The 25946-nt window shown below is 45.7% G+C and overlaps 1 protein-coding gene and 2 non-coding genes across 4 annotated transcripts; 2 read left to right on the top strand and 1 right to left on the bottom strand.

Moving 5' to 3' along the window:
- LOC121655845 (clathrin heavy chain linker domain-containing protein 1-like) lies at window positions 1–25946 on the bottom strand. Of its 2 annotated transcripts, XM_042010713.1 has the most exons (11): window positions 25657–25946; window positions 24280–24467; window positions 24048–24136; window positions 22911–23109; window positions 22714–22835; window positions 20824–20929; window positions 20647–20753; window positions 20345–20516; window positions 19854–20056; window positions 15496–15678; window positions 1–557 (listed from the first exon to the last, which is right to left on the bottom strand). In XM_042010713.1, exons 1-11 carry the CDS (start codon window positions 25858–25860, stop codon window positions 361–363), a joined length of 1770 nt encoding a protein of 589 aa, XP_041866647.1. In that variant the 5' UTR covers window positions 25861–25946; the 3' UTR covers window positions 1–360. The 2 variants fall into 2 exon arrangements, with proteins under 2 accessions (XP_041866647.1, XP_041866648.1); XM_042010714.1 differs by lacking the exon at window positions 15496–15678.
- trnat-ugu lies at window positions 3561–3634 on the top strand. Its single transcript has one exon. It is a non-coding gene; the product is annotated as a tRNA-Thr (tRNA).
- trnat-ugu lies at window positions 4177–4250 on the top strand. Its single transcript has one exon. It is a non-coding gene; the product is annotated as a tRNA-Thr (tRNA).

Raw genomic sequence — 25946 nt, 5'->3', positions numbered from 1 at the left:
AACCTATGACAACAACATATCACCGCTTCATGACAAACTGGTTTATGCCTTTAGGCGGCTTGAAGTTGAGACATGTTGGCTCCTTTGGGAGGCCAGTCCTGTTGGTCACATGATCTCTGTAAAGTCCAACATGGTAAAGTTGGACCGAGTAAAATTAGATTCAGTTTCATTCTGAGGCGATGGGAGAACAAAGGAAAACCACATTTACAGGTTTACACCTCGTCGTTGCTCATAAACAGAACCAATAATTATGATGGGGGCGCGTTTATTTCTGAAGAAGATTCATGGAGAGGTGGCTACTGGAACGATGGTGATGATAGGAGAAAATGAAAGAAGCTGCAGAGGAAGAAGGTCCAGTTTTCACATGAAGACGTGATCCATGAGCCGGGCTCCCTCTAGGTCTGGTGACCGGACTCCGGTCCCGCTCTGATCCAGTAGGATGGACCTCACGGCCCGGCTCAGGTCCTCCCGACTCAGCTCCGAGCAGAGAGACGCCACATCGTTCCAGACATCCACCGAAGAGCCGCTGTCCTCCAGGATCGCTGTCTCCAACACCTCTGAGAGAAGACGGAGACACAGTGAGGTCACTCTTCATCTTCATCTTCATCACCACATTCAGTTATTACCAAGCTGGATTCTCAGTCTGCTGTCCGTCGCCATGGCGTTTAGAAGTGATTGACAGCTCACACATTAGGAGTCAGACACCCAAACATGACAATCGAGTCAATACCAGCTTGAAACCACAAAACTAACTTTGTCTTTTCTTCTGACATTAAAAATCCTTTCTGTTCGTTTCAGAAGAGAAAGTTAAACAGCTGTTATAAAATGTGAGTAAAAGGAAACTTTACAGCCAGAAAAACTAAATAAATCCTGAACCGAGGAAGAAGAAATTAAACCTCAGGGGTCAAACTGAAGGAAAAAAAGTCAAACATTTAAAAAGAATATAAATAGAAACCGTCAAAACTAAACGGCAGAAAGTTCAAATAAGCCTCATCGCTCATAAACTGCTTTAGATTTTTGTTTTTTAGGGAAAATTTAAGTTTTTGTGTCAGTTTCTGGTGAAATATTTGAAGTATTTTATTAGTTTATTTCATTCTTTGAAATGCATGGTTTATTTATATATTTTTATCTTTTTCTATGTTTTTACTGTGTCATTTCCTGGATGAGTACTATGGATTTAAATTAGCGTTCTTCAGATTCAGATTCCTTTATTAGTCCCACGGCGGGAAAATTCAGTATAACAGCAGCAAGACACACAGTGGAAAATAAATAGTAGGAAATGCAAGACATAGAATAAGATAAAAAATGAAGATACTTAGCATAAAAATCTAAAAAAGATAAAATGAATTATTATAACTTTAGTTATGATTATACCTGTACACAGCAGAGAGAGGGGATGCACCTGAGAATACATAGAAGAATATAAAATATCCCAAGTAGAAAAAAATAAGTGAAAACGGTGAAACGGTGACATGAATAGTGAGGTGAGGTGGCGTGTATTGTGCAGAAGTCCAGTTGTTAGTTATTTACTTGTTTATTTTTCTGCAGACTAGCGAGCAGTTTCTTTATTGTACAGTCTGACAGCAGCAGGCAGGACGGACCTGCGGTTCCTCTCCTTCACGCCGTGGATCGAGCATGGCTCACCCTCCTCACCAGACTGTCCATTCCCCTTCTGTTCCTGTCCGAGATGCTGCTGGCCCAGCAGACTATTCCATAAAAGATAACTGATGCCACCACAGAGTTATAAAAGGTCCTGAGAAGTGTTCCCTGCACTCCAAAAGACCTCAGCCTCCTGAGCAGGTCTACTGTTGCCCTTCTTGACCAGGGCATTGGTGCCGTCCAACCAGTCCAGATTGTCATTTAGGTGAACACCCAGGTATTTGTAGGACTTCACAGAGTCACTGTCTGTTCCCTGGATGCTCACCGATGCAGGCGGCGGTCCACCACCAGCTCCTTGGTTTTACTGCCGTTGATCTGGAGGTTGTTCCGCAGGCACAAAGTCCTGAAAAAGTCTTCTGTACTCTCGATCGTCCCCATCTGTGTTGAGGCCAACAACAGCAGAGTCATCAGGGAACTTCTGGAGATGACATGATGGTGTATTGAATGAAAACTCTGCAGTGTAGAGGGTGAACAGGAAAGGGGCCAGAACCGGTCCCTGTGGAGCACCGGTGCTGCAGAGATGCCGATCTGACTCAGAGTCCTGCACCCTCACAAACTGTGGTCTGTTAGTCCATAATCCATGTAGTGAGGTGATGGTCCACCCCAGCTAGCTGCAGCTTGTCCTCCAGCAGCCTGGGCTGGATGGTGCTCAATGCACCTGAGAAATCAAAGAACACGATCCTCACAGTGCTTCTCCAGATGAGTGAGGTAGGTGTGAAGGAGGTATCATCCACCCTAATGACAGGCTGGTAGGCGATCTGCAGTGGGTCCATGAAGGGGATCTCCAGTGGGTGCAGATGGACGAGGACCAGTCTCTCCAGCGTCTTCGTCAGATGAGACGTCAGCGCTACTGGGTTGTAGCTGTTGAGCTCCTTGGGGTGTGATGTCTGGCACTGGGACGATGCAGGACGTGTTCCAGAGCTGTGGCACTCTCCCCAGCTTCAAGCTCAGGTGGAACCTGTACCCAAAAATCCCACACAGCTGGTCTGTGCAGGACTTCATGAGCCTGAAGCTGATGCCATCCGGACCCACCTCTTTCCTAGCCCGGTTCTTCTTCTGGGCATTCCTCACCTGGTGTGTTGTGAGGGACAGGCTGCAGCAGGGAGGTGTTGATGGGGGAAGAGGCACAGAACAGAGTGTGAACTGGAGGTGTCGGGTGGGTGTGAGCTGAAGGTTGTGAGGGAGGAGCAGTGGACAGGGGCACTGAATGTGATGGGGGTTGCAACAGAGACTTGGCTGGGGGATCAAATCTGTTGAAAAATAAGTTGAGGTTATTTGCCCTCCTCTGGTCTCCCATGCGCTGGACTTTGGCTCCTTGGAGCCAGAGATGGTCCTAAGTCCTTTTCAGACACCACTGATGTTGTTCTGCTGCAGCTGGTACTCCATCTTCCTCCTGCAGCTGTTCTTCCCCTTCCCAATCATCCTCCTCAACTCCCTCTGCACAGACTTCCGCTCCTTTTTCTTCTTCTTCTTCTTCTTCTTCTTCTTCTTCTTCTTCTTCTTCTTCTTCTTCTTCTTCTTCTTCTTCTTCTTCTTCTTCTTCTTCTTCTTCTTCTTCTTCTTCTTCTTCTTCAGGAGAGCCTTAATGTCCAAAGTAATCCAGCAGTTGGAAAAGCTCTGTACAGTCCTGGGATGTACGGTGCTCTCCACACAAATCTTTTTGTAGTCCATCAGGCAGTGGGTTAGACTTTCATTTGTCATGCACCCAGTGATGCTCGGGATGCTGTAAACTTTATAGATGGAACCTCCTGCAGTCCCTCTTGTCCCTACTTCAGTGGGCACATTTCATGCTCTCCAACCCATTCTGCAGCTTGGAGTTGTGGCGTTCACCAGCTCTCATTAATATGATGTTTTGCTCTGATGGTCTGGTCACCAAAAGTCTGAGACATGTACAGAAACAGGGCGCTGTAGCTTAGCTGGGGAAAGCATCTGTCTTGTAAACAGGAGATCCTGGGTTCAAATCCCAGCAGTGCCTGGTTGTTAGTGGTTGACTGAGATCGCTAACATGGAGCTGTTTGATCCAGCACTGACGGGCTACTTGAGCTAGACTTGCAGGCGTCCATGTTAGCTCCCAGACTTAACTTTGAACCAGCTGGTCTTTCCTCCCTGCTGCTGTCTTCTTTCTTATTGTTTCAAGCCTCAAACTGAAGGTGGTACCACATCTCTGAAAGACCTCCTGTGTGGTACCAGTGCCAAAGACATCTCACGCCCGTTTCTCTTCTCTCTCTACACTGCAGACTTCAGACAATACGGACAGCTGCGTTCTGCAGAAGTCCTCAGATGACTCTGTGATTGTCGGATTGATCACTGAGGATGATGACGTGGACTACAAAGGACTGATGCAGAACTTTGCGAGGGAAACCAAGGAGATGGAGGTGGATTTTTGCAGATTCTGGTCTGCGGTCCCCTCACCGGTGACCATCCAGGGAATGGACATTGAGAGAGCGGGCACTTCTGAGTACCTGGGTGTTCACCAAAACAATAAACTGGACTTGGCTGAGACATGTACAGAAACAGGGCGCTGTAGCTTAGCTGGTCAAAGCGTCTGTCTTGTAAACAGGAGATCCTGGGTTCAAATCCCAGCAGCGCCTCAGAGGTCATCCTGCATTCTTACTGTCTGAAAGGGACCCTGAACTGATGTTCACTTTGCTTTTCAGGCATCTGTTGGGGCTCCAGAGGCTGATCAAAAGATGCTGGGCTGTGTTTAGAACAGCAGTCTTCAGATGGTAAAAGGAAACTAACATGCAATAAGATGTTGTTTTTAGTGCTGTTCTGTTGTTTTTATTTCCTACTGTGTACTATTTTGAGATGCTATGAAAAGCAATGTGCATGACAAATAAAATGTATTATTATAATTATTACCATTAAAGGCTGTAACAATCCCTGCAGAGATTAATGTACGGTTTTATGAGGTGAACCTTCTCCAGCACATAATTAACTGTCGTACATAAACAAGTTAACTCCCATCGTGGAGGTGAATATTCAGAAAAGATGGGACTTTAATTTGCTGGGAACACCATTCAGCCAATAATAAGTGAGGTAAGACTAGGGCCATACCATTCTGTGGCAGAAGGGAGGGGGGCAGGAGTGCAGTGGTACAGGCCAGGTACACGGGAGGTGGATTTAAACAAGTGCATTTGGAAAAAGTGGGAAAATTAGTGAATCAGAAGTTATGTAATGTTTAAAAAACTAACTTTAAATGACAATTTCTTTCAGGTTAAAGTTTTTTTTTTGTCAAAACGTTACGTTTTCGGCAACGTCTGCCTGTCTGTTAGCAACATAACTCAAACGTTATTGATGGTTTTTGATGGAATTTTCAGGAAATCTCAGAAATGGAAAAGTCGTTCTTCCTACTACTGAAAGACACAAACGCTCAGAGACGTGATAACTGGCTAGCGGCTGTCCAGCGTGTTAATGCTGACGCAAAAATACCGTGAAATGTCTGCTTACGGTAGCAACAACAAACGTCTGGTGGCTTTTCCGACCTTCTCCATGTTTCTTGTTTGCAGCTCCTTCACATCGTGACGGTGGACAGACATCAGGACATCCGTTCAGTCCTATGGCCGCGAGCTTCTCCTCATATCTTGTTCTAGCCTCAACACTGAGGGGATCAACATAACCGGGTGACATCATGGATCATTTTCTGTCAGGAACCCACGCAGGAAACTTAAAACTATGAGAACAAGTTGCAGACTTCAACACAGACGCTGGTCAGATGCAGGTTTGGTTGCACCGCTAAGCTGTTCATGGTCACGTGACCATCGGTTTGTGACGTAGGTTTGTGCTTGTTCATGGTGAGATAGGGATCATTTATCTAAAACTAATGCCCACAATCACTGACAAAAAATAAACAAATAAAATAAAATAAAATAAATAAGACAATGGTTTGGTGGAGGTCTGTGATCTCTGAGTGCTTCTAGTTCTGGTTCTTTGTTTAGTTTATTTAAAGTTTAGATTAAAATGTTAAATAGAAACTTCATTTTTAACAAAAGAAAAAGCACAAAAAAGGCTTTAATGAAACACTAAATAAAACATTTGGGAGTTGAAAAAGCCGAACTTCTCATCATTCCAACCAGAGCTACTGATCTCTTTTGTTAATCAGGGAAAAGAAAAGCAACGAGGAAGCTACGGTTCAAAGTGCTTGTGTTCTCAGCACTGCCCCCATGTGGCCGAGCAGAGCTACAGCAGGCAGAACCACCCAGACGTCCTTACACCAGAGATTTCACACATTTCTACTCAGAACCAGGAGGCCAAATTTAACACCCGGGAAGTCTTATCAAACTTTTTCCCTAACGCACAAGTTAAAAACACTCCTGTCCTGTAATCTGGAACTTTTCCATGTGATGTATGTGTTTTATTGATGATGATTAAGGGTGATGAGCAGAAAGGACTGTATTGATGGACTGGTCCAGATATCAGTAATCACTACAGGTAGTCGGGTAAGGACTTGATTGATGTCGGAGAACGGATCTCAATATTATTTATTGAACATATATTGCCAATCATGGTATCTGTACAAATGAAATAAAAAGAATAAATGTACATTAATTGTTTTTGCACAAATAAATAACTGGAGATAAATCGTGCAGCATTATCTACAAGAGAAATAAACCACTAATGAGAAATAACTAATCAGTCTAAAATAACTAATCAGTTGTGCAAATAACTTCACAGGAATAACAAACTGAATTAAATTATAATACAAAGAAATAAAATAATCACCAATCAATGACCCACAGCAAATAAGGAAATAAGGTGCATGAACGTAACTCTAACGAGTGCAGGTCAAGGACTAGTATGCTCCAGAATACGAACATACATAATAAGCAGCTACGACTAACACACTGGCCATGAATGGCACAAATGTCCAGTGCACAATACACGGTGAACAGACGTAATATGTACTTCACCTACATTTTACTGCAATTAAACCAAATATAAGCATATAATATTATTTCTGAACTGACTTAAATATTTCTATGAAACAGAACAGATAGTTCTCACAGCTATGCTAACAACCGAGTGGAATGCCATACACAAGTAAGGGATGCTAATCATTAGCCTGCAGCTAACTATATACAGTCCGACCTCAGAGCAACATGTTCACATTAAATCGTGAAACTTACGTTCATTGGACGCATGAAGGCACACAAGGAAACTTATTAAAAGCTTGAGGCATTATTATGGAACAAAAACTGTTCATAATACTGAACGAACAGCATCAGAGGAGCCCTTAGGTCTGCAGGCTGATTCACTGTGATGGGAATGCAGGCTTGTGATTGGATGATCAGTGAATCCATCCGCTGTTCATGTGCAACCCCTGCAGGCCCCCTCAGGTCCCTATGCACAGGCATTGGATGAAACTGTGAACACAGAATCTTAAAGGGACCCGCAGTGAGAGTGCACGATAGGAATGCACAAGGTGAATAAAGCAGTGTTCATTTCTGAACAGCCGCCCCCAACTTCACTGAGTGAAGTTGCTGTCCTTTAAGTCAGTTAGGTGAATCTGAAGGAAGGGCTGGAAGCTTGATGAGCCGAGAAACTGGACGTGTGTATGTTCGGTCCTTGACGTTGACTTGTGCTGTCCGTATCCGGCCATCTGCTCCAGGGATGATGGTTGTAATATTCCCCACAGGCCACAGAGCCCGTGGGAGTTGGTGGTCGATGATCATGACGATGTCATCCTGTTTGAAGTTGTCCTTCTCCAGTTGCCATTTAGAACGTGTCTGCAGGGAGGGCAGGTAGTTGGTGATGAATTTGGACCAGAACTGGTCAGCAAGCACCTGACACTGTCTCCACTTGCGTCGGCTGAGGAGCTCGCTGTCACAGTAGACTACCTGAGGCAAAGTTGGGTCGCGCCGCCCCATCAGCAACATGTTTGGTGTAATGGGGTCTGGGTCAGCGATGTCAGCTGAAGCATAAGCCAGGGGCTTTGAATTGATGATGCCCTCCACTTCCATCAGGATCGTCATCAGGACATCTTCGCTAACGGTCTGGGCTCCCAGAATAGTACGAAGGGCAGATTTAATGGAGCGAATCTCACGTTCCCAGGACCCCCCAAAATGAGGAGAATTTGGGGGGTTGAATTTGAAGTCGATCTGTTGACTTGCCAGTAGTGCTTGCAGTTGTGGGGTGAGTGCTTTGAATGCCTCCTGGAGCTCTGAACTGCCACCTCTGAAATTAGTGCCTTGATCTGAAATCAGTTCATGAGGCTTGCCACGACGGGCGATGAAACGTCGTAATGCCATCAAAAAGGCATCCGTGTCCATGCTGGTGAGGAGATCCAGATGAATGGCACGCGTGGTAAGGCATTTGAAAACTATACCCCATCGCTTTTCAGTCCGCCTCCCGATTTTGATGAGGTAGGGCCCGAAGCAATCCATCCCTGTCGAATAAAAGACTGGATGATGGAGACGCAGGCTGGAGGGTGGAAGATCAGCCATTCTGGGGACAACCGGACGGGCTCGCCACCTTTGGCATTCAGGACAGCTGTACTGATGTTTCTTGACGGCTGCTCTCCCCCGCAATATCCAGAACCACCGACGCAACTCTGCGTACACTTTCTCTGTTCCTGGATGTGCAAGTCGAGCATCAAAATCTTGGATGATGAGCTGAGTGATGGGATGATGTGGGTCAAGCACAATCGGGTGCAGGGCCCCTTGCTCCAAAGTCTCACATCTACGAAGTCGTCCTCCCACACGGATCAGCTGAACGTCTGCATCGTATTCTGGAGCCAATGTGAGGAGCCTGCTGTTGTGGGGGACTGATTTACCTTGTGAGAGCAGGTGGAAGTCATCTTGAAAACAGTCTGTCTGCACAGCTCTGAGTAGGGCCATTTCAGCTTGTCTGTAGTCTTCTGCTGTGGGACCTGGTCTGATGGCCGCCCCATAACGGGTTCTGACAGAAGCATCCAGCAGCTCCTGGTAGGTGCTGAAGTTTCCGGCGTGAGGCAGAGGTGGGTTGGAACTCACTGTTAGGTGGCCACAGAAATGTGACTTGCGGAGTTCCTCTGGATCATCAGATGATGTGATGTCTAGACCCACAGGCCATGAAGCTTCATCCTGCTGCAAGAATGGTGGGCCTTTGATCCAGCGGTGACCTTGAAGCAGCTGTGACAGAGTTAGCCCCCTCGTGATGTCATTGGCAGGATTTTCGGACAAAGCAACATGCCTCCATATGCTACCCTCATTCAGCTCCTGAATGTCGGCCACCCTGGTGCCAACAAACACCTTATAGCGGCAGGATTGAGACTGCAGCCAGCCTAACACAGTGGTCGAGTCGGTCCAGTAAGTGATGCTGGCGATGGCCAATGTGAGCTCTTTCTTAAGGACAGCCGCTAGCTGGGCACCAGTGTGGGCAGCACAGAGTTCCAATCTGGGAATTGACTGCTGTCGGACAGGGGCAACCCGTGACCTGGCTGCCAGGAAAGCCAGTTGAATGGAGCCTGTCTCATCCTCTGTCCTGAGATAGGCTACTGCCCCGTATGCCCGCTCTGATGCGTCTGTGAAGATGTGTATGGTCTGAGTGGATGTCATCGTCTCTGTGCCTGGTTGCACATAGCACCGGGGGAGTGTGAGGGATGGGAGCCGATGGAGTTCGTTCTCCCACAGGTGCCACAACTTCAAGATGTCCTCAGGCAGGTTTGGGTCATCCCAGTCTCTTCTCTTCCTCCATAACTGCTGCACCAGGATTTTTGCTCGCGTGGTGTATGGAATAAGCAGACCAAGAGGGTCGTATTGCCTGGCTAGGACCCGATAGATGCTGCGCATAGTAGGTTCTGGATGGTCTGAGTGGCGGAGCCGGTAAGTGAGCATGTCGGACATGCAGTGCCAGAGAAGTCCTAGGGTCCTCTCCTGAGGATCTGCAACCGCATATGACTACCAGAGTTCACAGCTCTCTGATTTGATGTCAGCTGGCAGGTCGCTGATGATGTCTGGCTGGTTTGAAGCCCACTGGCGCAGCTCGAACCCACCTGACCGTAGTAGTGGCTGCAACTTGCTGACGAGTTGCCTGGCTTCAGAAGTGGTCGTGAAGCTTTGCAGGAGATTGTCCACATAAAAACAGTGCTCAATGCAGTGGCGGGTATCTTCCTCGGGGCCGTTGTGATCCTGGACGTGTTTCTGGAGGGCGAAAGTGGCGCAGCAAGGGCTACAAGTTGTCCCGAATGGGAGCACCTGCCACTCATAGACGTCTGGTTCCCTGCTGCGATCCATTTGCCGCCACAAGAAGCGCAGATAGGGTTTGTCCTGAGGAAGGAGACGCACCTGATGGAAAATCCCTTTGATGTCGCTGCTGATGGCGATGGAATGTTGCCTGAAGCGGAGCAGCACACCAAGTAGGGATGAACCTAGAGTGGGACCGGGAAGGAGCTGTTCGTTCAGGTTTTCATCTTGATAGGTGAAAGAACAATTGAACACAATGCGGTCCTTGCCATTGTGATGGACCATGTGATGTGGGATAAACCATGCACAGTCACTAGTCTCTACTTCTGTGGAGGAAAGTCTTTTCACGTAGCCAGAATCAAGCAGCTTCTTGAGTTCCTGCTTGTATGAGTCCGCTCTAGTGGGCTCCCGAGCCAGGCGTTTCTCTGTACCCCGGAGATGGCCGAGAACTGCTTCTTTGGGAGCACGGAGCATTGGAGTGCTGTCTTTCCACAGGAGGGGTGTGGCGTACCGCAGAACACCGCTCACTTCCACTCTGACAGTTTGTTCCTCCAACCTCCTGACAGCTGCTGTGTCCTGCTTTGACAGCGTAGCCAGCTTCTCATTGCGATATGGCATTACATCCATCTGCCATAGCTTAGACACGTGCTGGAGGAGCTCTGATTAGGGGGAGGGAGAGCTGGTGAATAGGCACTGAATAGGTGAAGGCTGATGGATGAGTACCTTGGCAGGACCCTGCAGTGTCCAACCCAGCCGTGTTTTCAGTGCGACTGGTCCCCCTGGTGGACCTAGGCGTACTGGCTCGACCGGTGTTAGCAGGTGTGGGTAGTCGGACCCGATAAGCAGTAGTGGCTGTGCATTTGAGGATGACTGAAGAGGTAAACCTCTGAGGTAGCGATATGTCCTTTGTAGGGCCTCTACTGGATGGGAATGTGCGGACAGACCAAGTTCGGCAGATGAAAACGCACGCTTGATTCTGTAGCGTTTCTGCGGTTGGCCTACTGGTGATAAGGAGAAAGAGACCGACATCCCTGGCACACTTCTGGCATCCTGGCGGATTGTTCTGAGTGCCAGACTCTCTCTCTGGCCCTGCAGGCCAAGTTCCTGGACGGCCTGGTGAAGAATGATGGTGCGCTCAGACCCATCGTCCAGGATGGCGTAGGTCTCCACCATCTTTTCTCCATGATGAAGACACACTTTCACCATTTTAAGCAACACACAGCGACTCCTGCGTGCTGGGTCCAAATAGTATGTCACTGGCTGACTGGAGGGAGGAGTTGTGGTCCTCTCTACCTTGTTGGAGCTATTCACCTCATGTAACACCTCCAAATGTATGCGATCACACTTCTGGCACCGGGCTTTCAAGTAACACTGTGCGGCTTGGTGGTCTCTCCCACACCTCCAACAGCGTTTTCCTTCTTTAATCCAACTCACCCGCTGCTCTGTGGATAGCTGCTTGAATGCAGTGCACTGGTTGAAATAGTGCAGCTGACTGTCACAGAAGGGGCAATACTTTTTTGGTTTTGCTGCTTTCTGAGATGGGGGTTTCACCAGTTCCAAATGCTTTGCGGGGGGGGTCGACCAGCAGTACAGTAGTGGAGCGGGTGGACTGAGGCTGTTTCCGTTTAACATGTCTATGCTTGCCGGCTTGGCTCTCATTTGAAGCTTGAGGACGGTGAACTTCATCTTCCTGCACCCGGATTTCGTACTCAAGCCATTCGGCAAAGTCCAGCAATGTAGGAATGGGAATCTGGAGGGGGTTAATGAACCTCTTGAACTGAGCGTGGAGGTCATGTGGAAGCTTTGACAGTAAGCGGGACACATGCGATCCGCATTCTAGCTCAGCTCTGCCTTCGTTCCCCAGTTGTCCCAGCATCCCCACAAGGGCTCTCACCTTTAAGGCAAACATGCGGAAACCTCTGCTGTCTCCACTTTTGATGGATGGCTCTGCCAATACCTCTGTGATGCGCTGAAGAGCCAGTTTGTGTGGCTGTCCGTACAGATCAGTGAGCGCAGTCATGGTGCTGGTATATGGCTGACTAGAATTACTGTATGAGTCCGAGATGAGCAGGGCATCCTCTAGCTTCAGGTGATCCACCAATATTTGGTATTTAAACCGCTCAGTGGCGTCGGCAGGCAGGAGGTTCTCCAGGGCCAGCTTCAGTCGGGCAAACTGACGAGGGTCATCCTCACTGAACAATGGAATATGAGGTTTTGGCCCACGGTAGGTGAGCTCTTGGTTAAGCGGCATAGAAGACTGACTCACGGGAGGTGATGGAGGTTGATTGTAGGGCCCCTGGTCCTCTCTCCTTCGGCCTACTGGCGGCTGAACGTGTGGCCGACTTGAGGTGGTCCTTGGGATTTGAGGCCGAGTGTATGACCCTACGTCTGCTATGGTGGAGACTAGGGGGCCAGGAGTTCGGGTTTTGTTATCGGAGTGGATGCTCATACCTCTCAGACTGTCACTCAGAAGTGGCCCCTGTTGAAGCAGCGGCTCATGCAGTGGCATCGGCCCTGGTGCACCAAGTGGGGTGTGATAAAACACTGGTGGCGGTGGTGGCATTGGCTGTCGCGATGCAGTTGTGTGTAGAGAACACGTGGAGTGGTGCAGACTACCTCTCGTAGTTCATCCTCTTCCTCTATGATGGGCTGATTGGATGGCTGAAGAGGAGGAGGAGTGTAATCTAAAGGGAGAGGAGGCAGAGAGGGGCTGCTCTCTTCTACATCAACAGACTGGCTTGGAATTAGCGGCCCAGCGGCGCCATACTGATGAGCTCTGTGAGGTTGAGGTGGCTGAGGTGTGATGGCTCGGAGTACTTCCTGCATCTGTTGACGTAGTAGCCGGTTATCCTCCTGCACCTCTTGAAGGGCTGAAAGAACGCTGGCTGGATCCAGGTTCCGAGCTTGGGCAACATGAGGGGTTTGAACAGCAGGGGGTGTTGGTACTGCATCCCGGGGCCTGCTATCACTGATACTAGAGTGAATCTGTGGAGGGGGTGCTGGTTGAGGAAGCCGAAGTTCAGGCAGAGTTACTAGGAAGTCATCAAGACGGCGAGGTTGATGTCTGATGCGTCGTGGACGGCCAACACCCTCAGGCAGAGACATCTTGCTGTAGAAATCACTGCATCCGGCTCGAAGGACCTTGTTTTATTGATGATGATTAAGGGTGATGAGCAGAAAGGACTGTATTGATGGACTGGTCCAGATATCAGTAATCACTACAGGTAGTCGGGTAAGGACTTGATTGATGTCGGAGAACGGATCTCAATATTATTTATTGAACATATATTGCCAATCATGGTATCTGTACAAATGAAATAAAAAGAATAAATGTACATTAATTGTCTTTGCACAAATAAATAACTGGAGATAAATCGTGCAGCATTATCTACAAGAGAAATAAACCACTAATGAGAAATAACTAATCAGTCTAAAATAACTAATCAGTTGTGCAAATAACTTCACAGGAATAACAAACTGAATTAAATTATAATACAAAGAAATAAAATAATCACCAATCAATGACCCACAGCAAATAAGGAAATAAGGTGCATGAACGTAACTCTAACGAGTGCAGGTCAAGGACTAGTATGCTCCAGAATACGAACATACATAATAAGCAGCTACGACTAACACACTGGCCATGAATGGCACAAATGTCCAGTGCACAATACACGGTGAACAGACGTAATATGTACTTCACCTACATTTTACTGCAATTAAACCAAATATAAGCATATAATATTATTTCTGAACTGACTTAAATATTTCTATGAAACAGAACAGATAGTTCTCACAGCTACGCTAACAACCGAGTGGAATGCCATACACAAGTAAGGGATGCTAATCATTAGCCTGCAGCTAACTATATACAGTCCGACCTCAGAGCAACATGTTCACATTAAATCGTGAAACTTACGTTCATTGGACGCATGAAGGCACACAAGGAAACTTATTAATAGCTTGAGGCATTATTATGGAACAAAAACTGTTCATAATACTGAACGAACAGCATCAGAGGAGCCCTTAGGTCTGCAGGCTGATTCACTGTGATGGGAATGCAGGCTTGTGATTGGATGATCAGTGAATCCATCCGCTGTTCATGTGCAACCCCTGCAGGCCCCCTCAGGTCCCTATGCACAGGCATTGGATGAAACTGTGAACACAGAATCTTAAAGGGACCCACAGTGAGAGTGCACGATAGGAATGCACAAGGTGAATAAAGCAGTGTTCATTTCTGAACAGTATGTACCGTGTTTATCTATATACAGTGCATGTATGTAGTTGTGTCAACCACTGAGAGACAGGATAAAAGACTTTTTGCGGGTTTTCTACATTATAAATGTTTATATTCATTATCAACAGCATTATATATATATATATATATATACATATATATATATATATATTACTTTCTTTTCCTGTTTTGTGCTTTTTGCAATTATTTAAAACTTAAAAAAAATGTTCTGGAGTGGAAAAAAAAGTAATTTTCCAAAAACTGGCTGAATTTGATGCATTTTTTTTTTATTAAAACAAAGGATTCATTCACCAAATTATTCATCATTCAACTTATCTTAATACTGTGTTATTACCACGTTTCCTATTCAGATGAGTTTTTATCTGAAGTCGAGAAAATGATGAAAAAAAACAAATAAACCTTAAAATAGAATAAAAATAAATGTCTTCAGGAGGTTTTCTATAATTTTCTGATAAAGAGGCTGTGCCAACCCTCTCAACTGTTGAAGTAATAGATCTCATTCTATGCAAAGAGATTTAATTAAATATGTAAATGAAACATGTAAATGAAAAGTAATAAAAATAAGACACGACAAAGGTGAAGAACTTTACTGAAGAAATCACAAAACCATTAAGCGGTTCGGGACTTCGGCCGTCGGTTCAAAGTGGCTGGAACAGGCAACGGTTGGTGCAAATAGCTGAATATAAATCGGCTAACATGCGGAGTACCACGGGGTCAGTATGAGGTCTGAAGTTATTTACATCACTGACATATGAAGAGTATCAGAATTACTTAAAATTTGTTGTTTGCATATGACACAAAGATTTTCTGTTCTGGAGAGAATTTGCAGCAGAATGAGGGATTACAAGAGAAATAACCTAACAAACTCTGGTTGGATGGAAATAAATGATCATTCAATCTAAACAAAATTCATTCATTCATTCATTCATTCGTTCATTCATTCATTCATTCGTTCATTCATTCGTTCATGTGAAGGAATATCAATACTAAATTAGTGCAGAAAAAATATGAATAATCTGATTCAATTTTAATTTCTTGGTTGATCCCTTAATGCTTTTATTGATTTACATTTATTGAAATGCTAAATAAATACAGTAAAAGGGAAAAAAGTGGAATAAAATAAAGTAAAATAATTCAAACAAATAAATGGATAACAACAAATAATAAATAAATCATATAGAAATATATAAACAAATAAAAGTATATTAATAAAATAAAATTAATTAATTAAATTAGCAAGATACAAAAAATTAAAATAAAGAAGACTGGAGTGTTTTGTTTGCAAATTAGGACTGTTTGTCTCATTTAAATACCTTTATTTATTTATTTAATTCATGATTATTCTTTAATTAATTAGTATTATTAATTTAGTTAGTGGTTAACGGACTCGGCAAACAGCAGGTTGTGTCCACGCACCTCTTCCTCGGCTGATAATGCTGTCCAAGAGCTCCAGCACCAGTTGCTGCTGCTGAGGGTCTGCCAGCAGAGCGGCACAGGCCACGCCCACTGACAAGATGGCCGCCCGTCCCTGTGGAGGCTCCGTCAATAGTTGGAGGAGGGACAGGCTGGGCGAGCGACACAGCACCCACATACAGTCATCTGAGAGAGAGAGAGAGAAGTCCACATCTTTCAGGTTTCATACAAACATCTCCACCATCACAGCTTCCTGGTTCTGCTGGTTCTGGTCTGGATAAAAACTGGTTTCAGCTCAATCCATCAGAGATCCACCAACATTTTAATTATTAAATATGATCAAATATTTTTACCTGCTTTATTTGTCTGGGTTTGGTAGTTTTAACTCGATTCAGGTCAGAACCGCATTTTCTGTTGTTCTGATGGAGGCTTCAGTTCATCATGAATTTCATTAATGATCACATGACTGTCAGGTGACAGGAGAAATGTTTCCGTCATCCATGCAGGCAGCAGGTTCAGGAGGCAGATGCAGACCTTCCTCTCCCCAGCAGCTCTCTCCAGTTCCTCTTAGATGCCATGATGGTATATATGGGAAACTTGAACCCTCCAGTGAGTCCTGGGTCTGACCTGGGCTTTCAGAGGCAGGACATGACCTGACTGAAGATTGTTGTTTCCTTACTGTGTTGTATAGAGGATGTGAAGAATCCTCCCAACACAGAACCAGAACCAGAGTTATCCCCGGCACAGAACCAGAACCTCTGGATCAAGTCATTTAGTATATTTAAGTCTCTGGTTCTGGTTCTCCTGAGCTCCTCCTGAGCCACCACCATACCACGGTGGGGGAGTTTGCGTGTCCTGAAGACCCTAGGAGCTATGTTGTCAGGAGCTTTATGCTCCTGGTAGGACCACTCATGGCAAACAGGTCTCTAAGGGAGGGACCAAACAAAGCACGGCTCAACAGACCCCTGTGAGTCAAATCGATAGATCCAAGTTTCCCTTGTCTGGACAGGGGTCACCAGAGCCCCCCTCTGAAGCCAGGCGTGGAGATAGGGCACAAAGGCGAGCACCTGGTGGCCTGGGACCCAGTCGGGCTCAGTCCAAAAGGGTGACATGGTCCCCCTCCTGTGGACTCACCACCTGCGGGAGGGGCCGTAGGGGTCAGGTGCAGTGTGAGCTGGGTGGCGTCCGAAGGCAGGGACCCTGGTGGTCTGCTCCTTAGCTGCAGAAGCTCTGGCAGGGAAGGACCCTGAGCTGATGTGCAAGAGTGAGCGGTCCCAGCTAGATATAACTGGACTCATGCACAGCTTGGACTCTGGAACCACTGTTCTCGAGAAGGGCTGGACCCTCTTCCATTCTGGAGTTGCTCCCAGTGAGAGTCACCAAGCAGGTGTGGGCATACTTATTGCCCCCTGACTTGGCACCTGTATATTGGGGCTTACCCTAGCGGACGAGAGGATAGCCTCCCTCTATGTTTGGGTGGGGGTTACAGGTCTTGGCTGTTGTTTGTGCTTATGCACCAAACAGGAGTTCTGAGTACCCACCATTTCTGGAGTCCTTGGAGGGGGTGTTGCAGAGCACTTCTTCCGAGGACTCCGTCCTTCTGCTGGGGGACTTCAAAGCTCACGTGGGCAATGACAGCGAGACCTGGAGGGACGTGACTGGTAAACGGCCCCCTTGATCACATTTCCGAGTGGTGTTTTGTTGTTGGACATCTGTGCTCATCATGGATTGTCCATAACAAACATCTTGTTCCGGCATAAGAGTGTCCACTTGTGCACTTGGCACCAGGACACTCTAGGCCGCAGTTCGATGATTGAATTTTTAGTCGTATCGTCGGACTTGCGGCTGCATGTCTTGGACACTCAGGTGAAGAGAGGGGTGGAGCTGTCAACTGATCACCACCTGGTGGTGAGTTGACTCAGATGGTGGGGGAGGATGCGTCAGGCCTGGCAGACCCAAGTGTGTTGTGATGGTCTGCTGGGAACGTCTGGCAGAGTCCCCTGTCAGAAAGAGCTTCAACTCCCATCTCCGGCAGAGATTCAACAATGTCCCGGGTGAGGCGGAGGACATTGAGTCCAAGTGGGCTGTGTTCCATGCCTCTATTGTTGAGGCGGCCAGCCGCAGCTGTGGCCGCAAGATCGTCGTGCCTGTTGTGGCGGTAACCCCCAAACTCTTTAATGGACAGCAGTGAGGGATAACATTAAGCTGAAGGAGTCCTATTGGGCATTTTTGGCCTGTGGGACTCCAGAGGGAACTGATGGGTATCGGCGGGCTAAGAGGAATGCGGCTTCAGCAGTCAGTGAGGCAAAAACTTGGGCATGGACCAGCATGGACAGTGGACCAGCTCTACACCCTCTTCAGGGTCTTGGAGGGGACATGGGAATTTGCTTTAACATGTGCTTTGTGGACTTGGAGAAGGCATTCAACCATGTCCCCCGGAGACTCCTGTAGGGGGTACTCTGGGAGTATGGAGTGCCGGACCCGCTTGTACGAGCTATCCGGTCCCTGTACGACCGGTGCCAGAGCTTGGTCCACATTGCCAGCAGTGAATCAGAATCGTTTCCGTTGAGGATTGGACTCCACCAAGGCTGCCCTTTGTCACCGATTCTGTTAATAACTTTTATGGACAGAATTTTTAGGCGCAGCCGAGGTGTCGAGGGGATCCGGTTCGGTGGCCTCAAGATTGGGTCTCTGCTCTTTGCGGATGATGAGGTTCTGTTGGCTTCATTGGGCCGTGAACTTCAGCTCTCACTGGAGCGATTCACAGCCGAGTGTGAAGAGGCTGGGATGAGAATCAGCACCTCTTAATCCGAGACCTTGGTCCTCAGCCAGAAAAGGGTTTTTTTCGGGACGGGAATGAGGTCCTGCCCTAAGTGGAGGAGTTCACGTATCTCGGGGTCTTGTTCAGGAGTGAGGGAAGGATGGAGCGGGAGATTGACAGGCTGATCGGTGCGGCGTCTGCAGTGATGCGGACTCTGCATCGGTCTGTCATGGTGAAGAAGGAGCTGAGCCAAAAGACAAAGCTCTCGATTTACCGGTGGATCTACGTTCTTACCCTCAGCTATGGTCATGAGCTGTGGGTAGTGACCGAAAGAACAAGATCGTGAATACAAGCGGCTGAAATGAGTTTTCTCCACAGGGTGGCCGGGCTCTCTCTTAGAGATGATCTGGGAGGATCTCAGAGTAGAGTCGCTGCTCCTCCACATCGAGAGGAGCCAGATGAGGTGGCTCGGGCATCTGGTTAGGATGCCTCCTGGACGCCTCCCTGGTGAGGTGTTCTGGGCACGTCCCACCGGGAGGAGAGCTGGTCTGGGAACGCCCCGGGATACCCCCAGACAAGCTGGCCAGGGAGAGGGAAGTCTGAGCTTTCCTGTTTAGGCAGCTGACCCTGCGACCCAACACCAGACAAATGGTATGAAAATGGATGTACTGATGGACTGATGGATGGGTGGATGGATGGATGGATGGATGGATGGATGGATGGATGGATGGATGGATGGATGGGTTCTGGTTATGCTGTCCCAACAGATGATGCAAAGCAGACTGAACTCTTCACCACAAACTGATATGAAACATCTTGGTTCCGACATTGAAGGATCTCGGCTTCCTCCAGAAGGAGAGTCTGCCCTGTTCTTTCTTCTAGATGCTTCTGTGCTGCATTTCCAGTCCAGTCTGTTGTCCAGCTGGACTCTGAGGTGCTGGTATTCCTCTGCCACCTCCACCTCTTCTCCCAGGGTGTAAACAGTGTTTTGTTTACTCCTGTTCAAGATGAGGTGATTGTTTCTGCTCCATCTCATTGACTGACCAGTTCTCTGTACTCAGCTTCTTGTCCAGCTCTGATCCTCCCCACAGCTGCAGAGTAATCAGAGTATTTCTGCAGATGACAGGAGTTGTACTGGAAGGCAGAGGTGTACAGTGTGAAGCAGGTAGATGATGGCGTAATGAGTCCTGAAAGGTGATGACTTGCCTATTGAGGTGAGCCATTAACATTCTTTCATAATGTGAGATGTCATAGCCACTGGTGATGGGGATCCAGATAAAAATAAACAAATAAACACTTCACAGCTGTAAACCGATCCAGTCTGTTGGTCTGAGGAAGCAAATAGAGCATCATCATCTGCAAAAAGCAGGACGAAATTCTTAACTTCCCAAACAAGACTCCCTCTTCTCCCTGACTGCTCCTTCAGATTCATGAACACCACAAACAGGATCATAGAACACATGTAGACTGGAACTTCCCATGAGCCCCTCAGCAACTCTGTGACGGTAAAGATCGGGTTAAGGTCCCCTGAGCCAGGACCTGGATGAAATTTACATTTCTGAAAATAGAATGAAACTGGTGAACGCGCACACAGACCCACCTGGCGTGAGGCCCTCGCTCTGCTTCATTAACTCTGCAGCGCTGTGGATCAGTCCTCTCCTGCACATGCTCAGTGCTGCCTTCTTGTCTGCCCTGCAGGCCTCGTACACGCTGGCGGCCAAAGGCAGACATGTGTCGGCCATATGGGGGTTCTTCTCAGCATGCTCAGTAAGAACGTCACCCAGCTCCTCAGAGAAGGTCAATCTGAGGAGAAATATAAATAAAATCTTTAAAGTTCCCCTTAAAGTTGGAAACATCAGCTGTAATATTTTATTATTATTATTATGATTATTATTACTATTATTGTTATTAATAATAATAATTATTGTTATAATAATAATAATTAAACTTAATTCATTAAGTTTTCTGTTCTTTTTGTCTTGGATCAAATTTCAGTTTGAGTTTTCTATGTGGGTTTAATCTCCATGGAGACGGCAGGTAAACCGGACCGGCTCTGGTCCGTGTGGATCAGACCGAAGTCGTGTGCTTTACTTGTTCTGCGTGACGGCGTGCACGACGAGCTGCGTGTTGCCGTGTTTCAGGGAGTAGCGGACGCCCTGGAGAGACAGAGGAGCCGACAGCTCATCACCTGCTGCCATGGTAACCAGCAGGGCCCAGAAGAACAGGATGGGAGGTGGGGCTGAGCCTGGGGGGCTCTCCACGGCTGAGAGGGGGCAGGTGAGAGGAGATGAAGCCGTAAATAGAAAATCACACTTCCGTTCAAGACTTTTGGTGAGATGGTGTAAAAACGGACGGCCTTCAGACCCCCTGGTGGCCACCAGGCGTTTGTTCACCTGTAAACATCCCCATGGTGTCGAGGTTCCTCAGGATTCCTTGGGGAGATCTGGCAGCGTGGAGAGCGGCGTCTTCATACCGAGCCGAATCAAAGAGCTTGACAAACCTGCAGGAGGAGGAGGGAAGATTTACACCAGCTCATACACCTGAACCAGGAGACGTCGAGGACTCAGCACCTGTCCAGGAAATCCTTCAGGAGTCTGGACTCATCCACTCCGGTCGGCTCTTCATCTTCAAACAGCTCAGCATCGACCCTGCAGGCGTCATTATCATCATCGTCGTCTGTAGGATATATTTATATTACAGTAAAAATAAGTCGAACTCCATGTACTCTTGCTACGTAGCTACAAACCAACTCTCACTCTTTCAATAAATTACATGGTTTCATTTATTTAATTAATTTAAATTTTTTTTAACTATAGTTAATGTATTTCTTTTTAAATTATTTATTTTTATATTTGATTATTAATTTAATTGTATTATATCTTATTATTTCTTTTTTCTAATGCTTAACCATATTTATTTTATTATTTATTACTTGTGTTAATGATTCATCAGTTTCATATTTAATTGTGTTTATATATTTAACTGTATTTATTTATATTTCTTTAAATTTTTTTTAATGGTTATTAAATTATTTAATATGTAACTGTATTTTATTTTATTCTAGTCTTTTTCTTATTTCTAATTATTTATTGTATTTATTTTCATATTATTTATAAATTAATTTTTTAATTATTAAGTTATTTAATATTTAATTGTATGTTACCTCCAGTCTTTTTTAATGTATTTATTTAGTTTTTTATTATTCTAAATATTTCTTTTCTTCCTCGGCTGCGGAGTGCAGCAGCTCTAACCTGGTTTTCTTTTCCAGTGTTTTAAAATATTTTCTAGCTCACTGCTTCTGTAAATATTTTGTATACTAGCCTTATATACTTATTTGTACACAAACCTGCTGTTTTTCTTTGTATTTGTTGCGTTTCTTTCAACTAAAACATCCAATTTAACGATGCGCACAACGCAATACACAAAACCCGTCCTTTCCAATGGCATGCACGTCGGCCACGTCCTCTGTTACCTTCATCTCTGGAACTGTCCACAATGAACTAAACAGAATTTATCAGTTCATTGATAAATCTCTGAGACATTCAGGTCCTAGCCCTGACTGAAACCTGGATCCGTCCAGAAAACACAGCTACACCAGCTGCCCTTTCTGTCAATGCAGAATTTACCCAAACACCTCGCTCAGCTGGACGAGGAGGTGGAACGTGCTTTCTTATTTCTACAAAGTGGAACTTTACCTCTCCGTCCTTTGGCTAACTGCTCATCACTTGAGTATCACCAGTAAAGGTCTCTACACCCATCACTGCATACATTCTGGTCATTTAGCTCCTCCGGGTGGCAGCATAGATGAGTTTGTCTCTGAAATGGACATGATTCTCTCTGACATTCCTGATGATGGCACACCACTAATTGTCATGGGAGACATGAACATTCACATTTGCAAAACACAGCAACTGACTTTCTGGTTCTCATCTACTCTTTCAATCTCAAACGGGTTCAGACTCCAACACACAAAGCTGGTAATACTCTTGACTTGGTACTGACCAGAAACTGCTCCACAGCCGACCTGTCCGTCAACCCGCTGCATCTCTCAGACCACTTCCTGGTTAAATTCTCTGTCTTCCTTCCTCATGTCAATCAAGCGGCTCCAAAATGGTGTCCTACCACAGAAACCTGAGATCCCTCAGACCTACACAGCTGTCTGATGAGGTTTACTCTACCCTCCCTTCCCACTCAGACTTCTCCTTACTGTCTGTTAATGAAGCTACAGAAACACTCTGCTCCTCTCTCGCCTCCTCTCTGGACAAACTCTGTCCTCTGGTGTCAAAACCAGCCAGACAAAACCCTCCCAGTCCATGTCTCACAGAGGTTCTAAGGGAGCCAAGGTCCAGGAGATCATGATGACATATATATATATATATATATATATATATATATATATATATATATATATATATATATAATGTCAGTAGATCTGCACATAAAGACTTTTAACCCTTCACCTGACGATGTGACGTGATGGATGTCTTCCATAGCTGAACCCAGCAGATCCTCCAGAGGAAGCTGCTTCCCGTCCTCCTTCCAGCTGGCCAGACGGTCCAACACGAACCTCAGACGTTGGTACCTGCAGACGGAGGAATGAAAGCTTACAGGTGGTGTTCTGGGCCGATGCAGCAGCAGGTCTCGGTTTGGGTCTCACAGGAGCTTCAAGTGGTGGTTCTCGGAGCTCAGACGGTCTCTGAGGCGCTCGGTGTTCTGCAGCTCAGCGTCCAGCCGGGTTTGGACCTCCAGAGGGACACACTGACTCTTCCTGCCCAGCAGAGCAGCTCTCTGGATCTCCAGGTCCTTCAGATGTCTGTCCAGAGCTTCGGGATCCTCCGATTCAGCCACAGTTAGTCCTGCGAGAGGACAGCAGTGTCATCATAAAAGAGGACAAGACGCCAGAGAGAAACGTGGCGCCATGACACAGACTGAAAAGCTGAGATATTATGTCTCTCAGTGGTTTTTCACTCCTTTTTTTTTTGCTCTGTCATCATTTTATGGCTTTTAAATTTGGTTTTGGTCATTTTCTTCCTCTTTGCTCTTCTTTAATGCCACTTGATTGTTGTTTAATATCTTATTTGGGGCATTTTGGGCCTTTTTGTTGTTAATTTGTGTCACTTTGAGGTCGTTTTGTGTCTATTTCTGGGTATTTTGTTTGTCTTTGTTTGATTTTCTGGCTCTTTGAAGTCATTTTGTCTATGTAATTGATTTATGTCTAATTTTGGTCATTTTTATGTGTCTTAGTAGTTATTTTATGGCAGTCTGTGGCAGTTTTGTATTATGTTTTCTTTTTGTCATTTTCTACCTCTTTCTGGTTGTTATGTATGTTTCTTTTAATCAGTTTGTGTTTTCTAGTTAATTTTGTCCCATTGTTGTTTGTGTTTCAGTGATAAGATTCAAGAATGATGCAAAACACCACAAATAGCTTGCTTGGCTTTTTACTGGTAGACCAGCTCATACTGGTATCCAGGGAATCACATGACCAGAACTTCCTGAAAATATTCCCACCAGGTAAACCACACCTTGAGCCCAGAGTTTCCTGTAGTATAAGGGAAGAAGACACTCGTCACACGTCAGGTTTTAGTTCTTTGAGGTTGTTCCTCTACAAAGACCTGCGAGTCCTCTGGTCTCGATTAAACTGCTGGTTTTCATCATTTTGAACCCAGTATCGGGTGGAGATTCATTTAAATGCAAACACGACTTGGGTTGGAAGTATAAACGCAGACACAGAGTGGAAACACATCGTTCCTACGTGAACACAAACTACGACCCTACTCGGGGGTGTCGACTGTACCTGGTATCCAGGTGCTCTGGTCTTCAGAGAACTTCTGTCTCTGGATCTCGTTCTGAAGTTCTGCTGTTTGTGTCTGAAGGACGGAGATCCTGGATGGAGAGACGCAGTCAGCTGATAACTCCACACAGATGGTTTATCTTCATCAGTTCGTCTGTGATATTGTGGAAATGTTGATTATGATGGCTGAGGAAGAACCAGTAGAACGCGGAAGGGTCCATACTGACACACGCACCTGTCCCTGAGCTGATTGGCTCGTCTCTGGCAGGTCATCAGTGCCTGTACGAGTGACATCGACGTCGCCTCGGTTCGCTGAGACGCCCTGACCTCATCCTCCCTCCTCTCCAGCTCCCGGATGGTGCTGTCATACTCTGACTTTATGGCCATCAGAAGCCTCTTGCAGGCCGTTGCTCGTCCAATCACCTGCAAGAAACAACAAGTCGTCACTACTGGAAGCGTCGCCAGTCTCTAAACGCTCGCTTTATCCACTCTGTGAAGTTTAAAAAGATGAGACTTGTTCAGGGACGTGGTCTGGATTCATCACAAGAAAAAAATCTGATTTAATTCAAAAGGACAGTAATGAAATTATTGTTGCATCAAAACTCACATTTACAAGCAGAGAAATTCACTTTGTTCCTTCTTAGTTAAAACAAACGAGACATCTGACTCTGGGACTTTTAGAGCTACAAATACTTTTTGTTTGTCTCTTTGTGTTTGTTGGTGGTTTTTGTTCTTTGTTTTTTGTTTGCCGTTTCCTTGTGTCTGCTAGTTGGCTCGTAACCAGGGAAGTTTGACCCTGAAGTTTGGTTTCTCAGCTTTCTGGAGAGACCAGGTCCAGTTAGACTCATCATATGTAGAATAAATGATCAGACATGTCTTATTCATAGTCATTATAATTTGTTATGTTGCCTAAATAAAATAAATAATAATAAAATAAAATAAAACATTTCATTTACCTGCCTGTTTTAACCCTTTAATATTTGCAAATATATAAAAATAATACTGTAAAAAATAAGGGGAAAAAAAAGAAAAAGACTAGAATAAAATAAAATACAATTCAATATGAAATAAATAACAAGTAATAAAAAAATTAAAATAAGTACACAAAAAAATCAAATCAGTCTGTGAATAAATGAATTAGATAGAAAGTGATATTATTTTGTAAAAGGCCATCAGCTGTTTGTAGCAGATTTGCATCTATGGCCATGAAGGGGTTAAAATCCAGACCGCTTCAGACTAGGACCAGAAGAAAAACCACATTATGAGCCTGGGTTAAAATCAGGACTGGATTATTCTTACACTTGTTTAATATTACAGTTTGTGATTTGTGAAATCGTTTTTCTGTTTGCCAATTTAACATTTTACAAACACTTTATTACAAAGTCCAAACCACAAGACTTAATGAGGATTAGAGAATCCCGCATATGGAATAAAATATTTTAATAACAACATTTTTTCATTCCAGATCTGATAACCCACGGTCGTTCATAAAATGTCACTGGCTTTAATGCATAGGTTCTATAATTCTAATTATGAGATATTTTTTAAACGTTTACTTCCAGCTTTTTATTTGTGTCTTATGAAAGATGTTGTCTCTTCTTCTGGTGGTTACCTTGTTGAAGGCGGAGCGGTAGCTGATGTACCGCAGCTCGTTGGGGCCCTCTTCTGGACACTGCAGGTACGTCTTCTCAGCCTCAATAAACTCGTATAGAAACTGGGAAAACTTTGTATCGCTGTCACTCGACAGAATGTCTGGTGTGGACTTTCTTTTTTCTCCGGAAGGAGACAAACTGCGGGACATTTGCGCCTCAGACATATTTTTTTACTCCAGCTTGCGGTCTTCTGTCTGGACACAAACAGTACTGCTGGCGAACGCTTGCGTTGCTATGACTACGATGACAA

This window comes from Melanotaenia boesemani, chromosome 16 (assembly GCF_017639745.1).
Source record: "Melanotaenia boesemani isolate fMelBoe1 chromosome 16, fMelBoe1.pri, whole genome shotgun sequence".
NCBI lineage: Eukaryota > Metazoa > Chordata > Actinopteri > Atheriniformes > Melanotaeniidae > Melanotaenia > Melanotaenia boesemani.
This window is presented reverse-complemented; position numbering and strand designations above follow the sequence as displayed.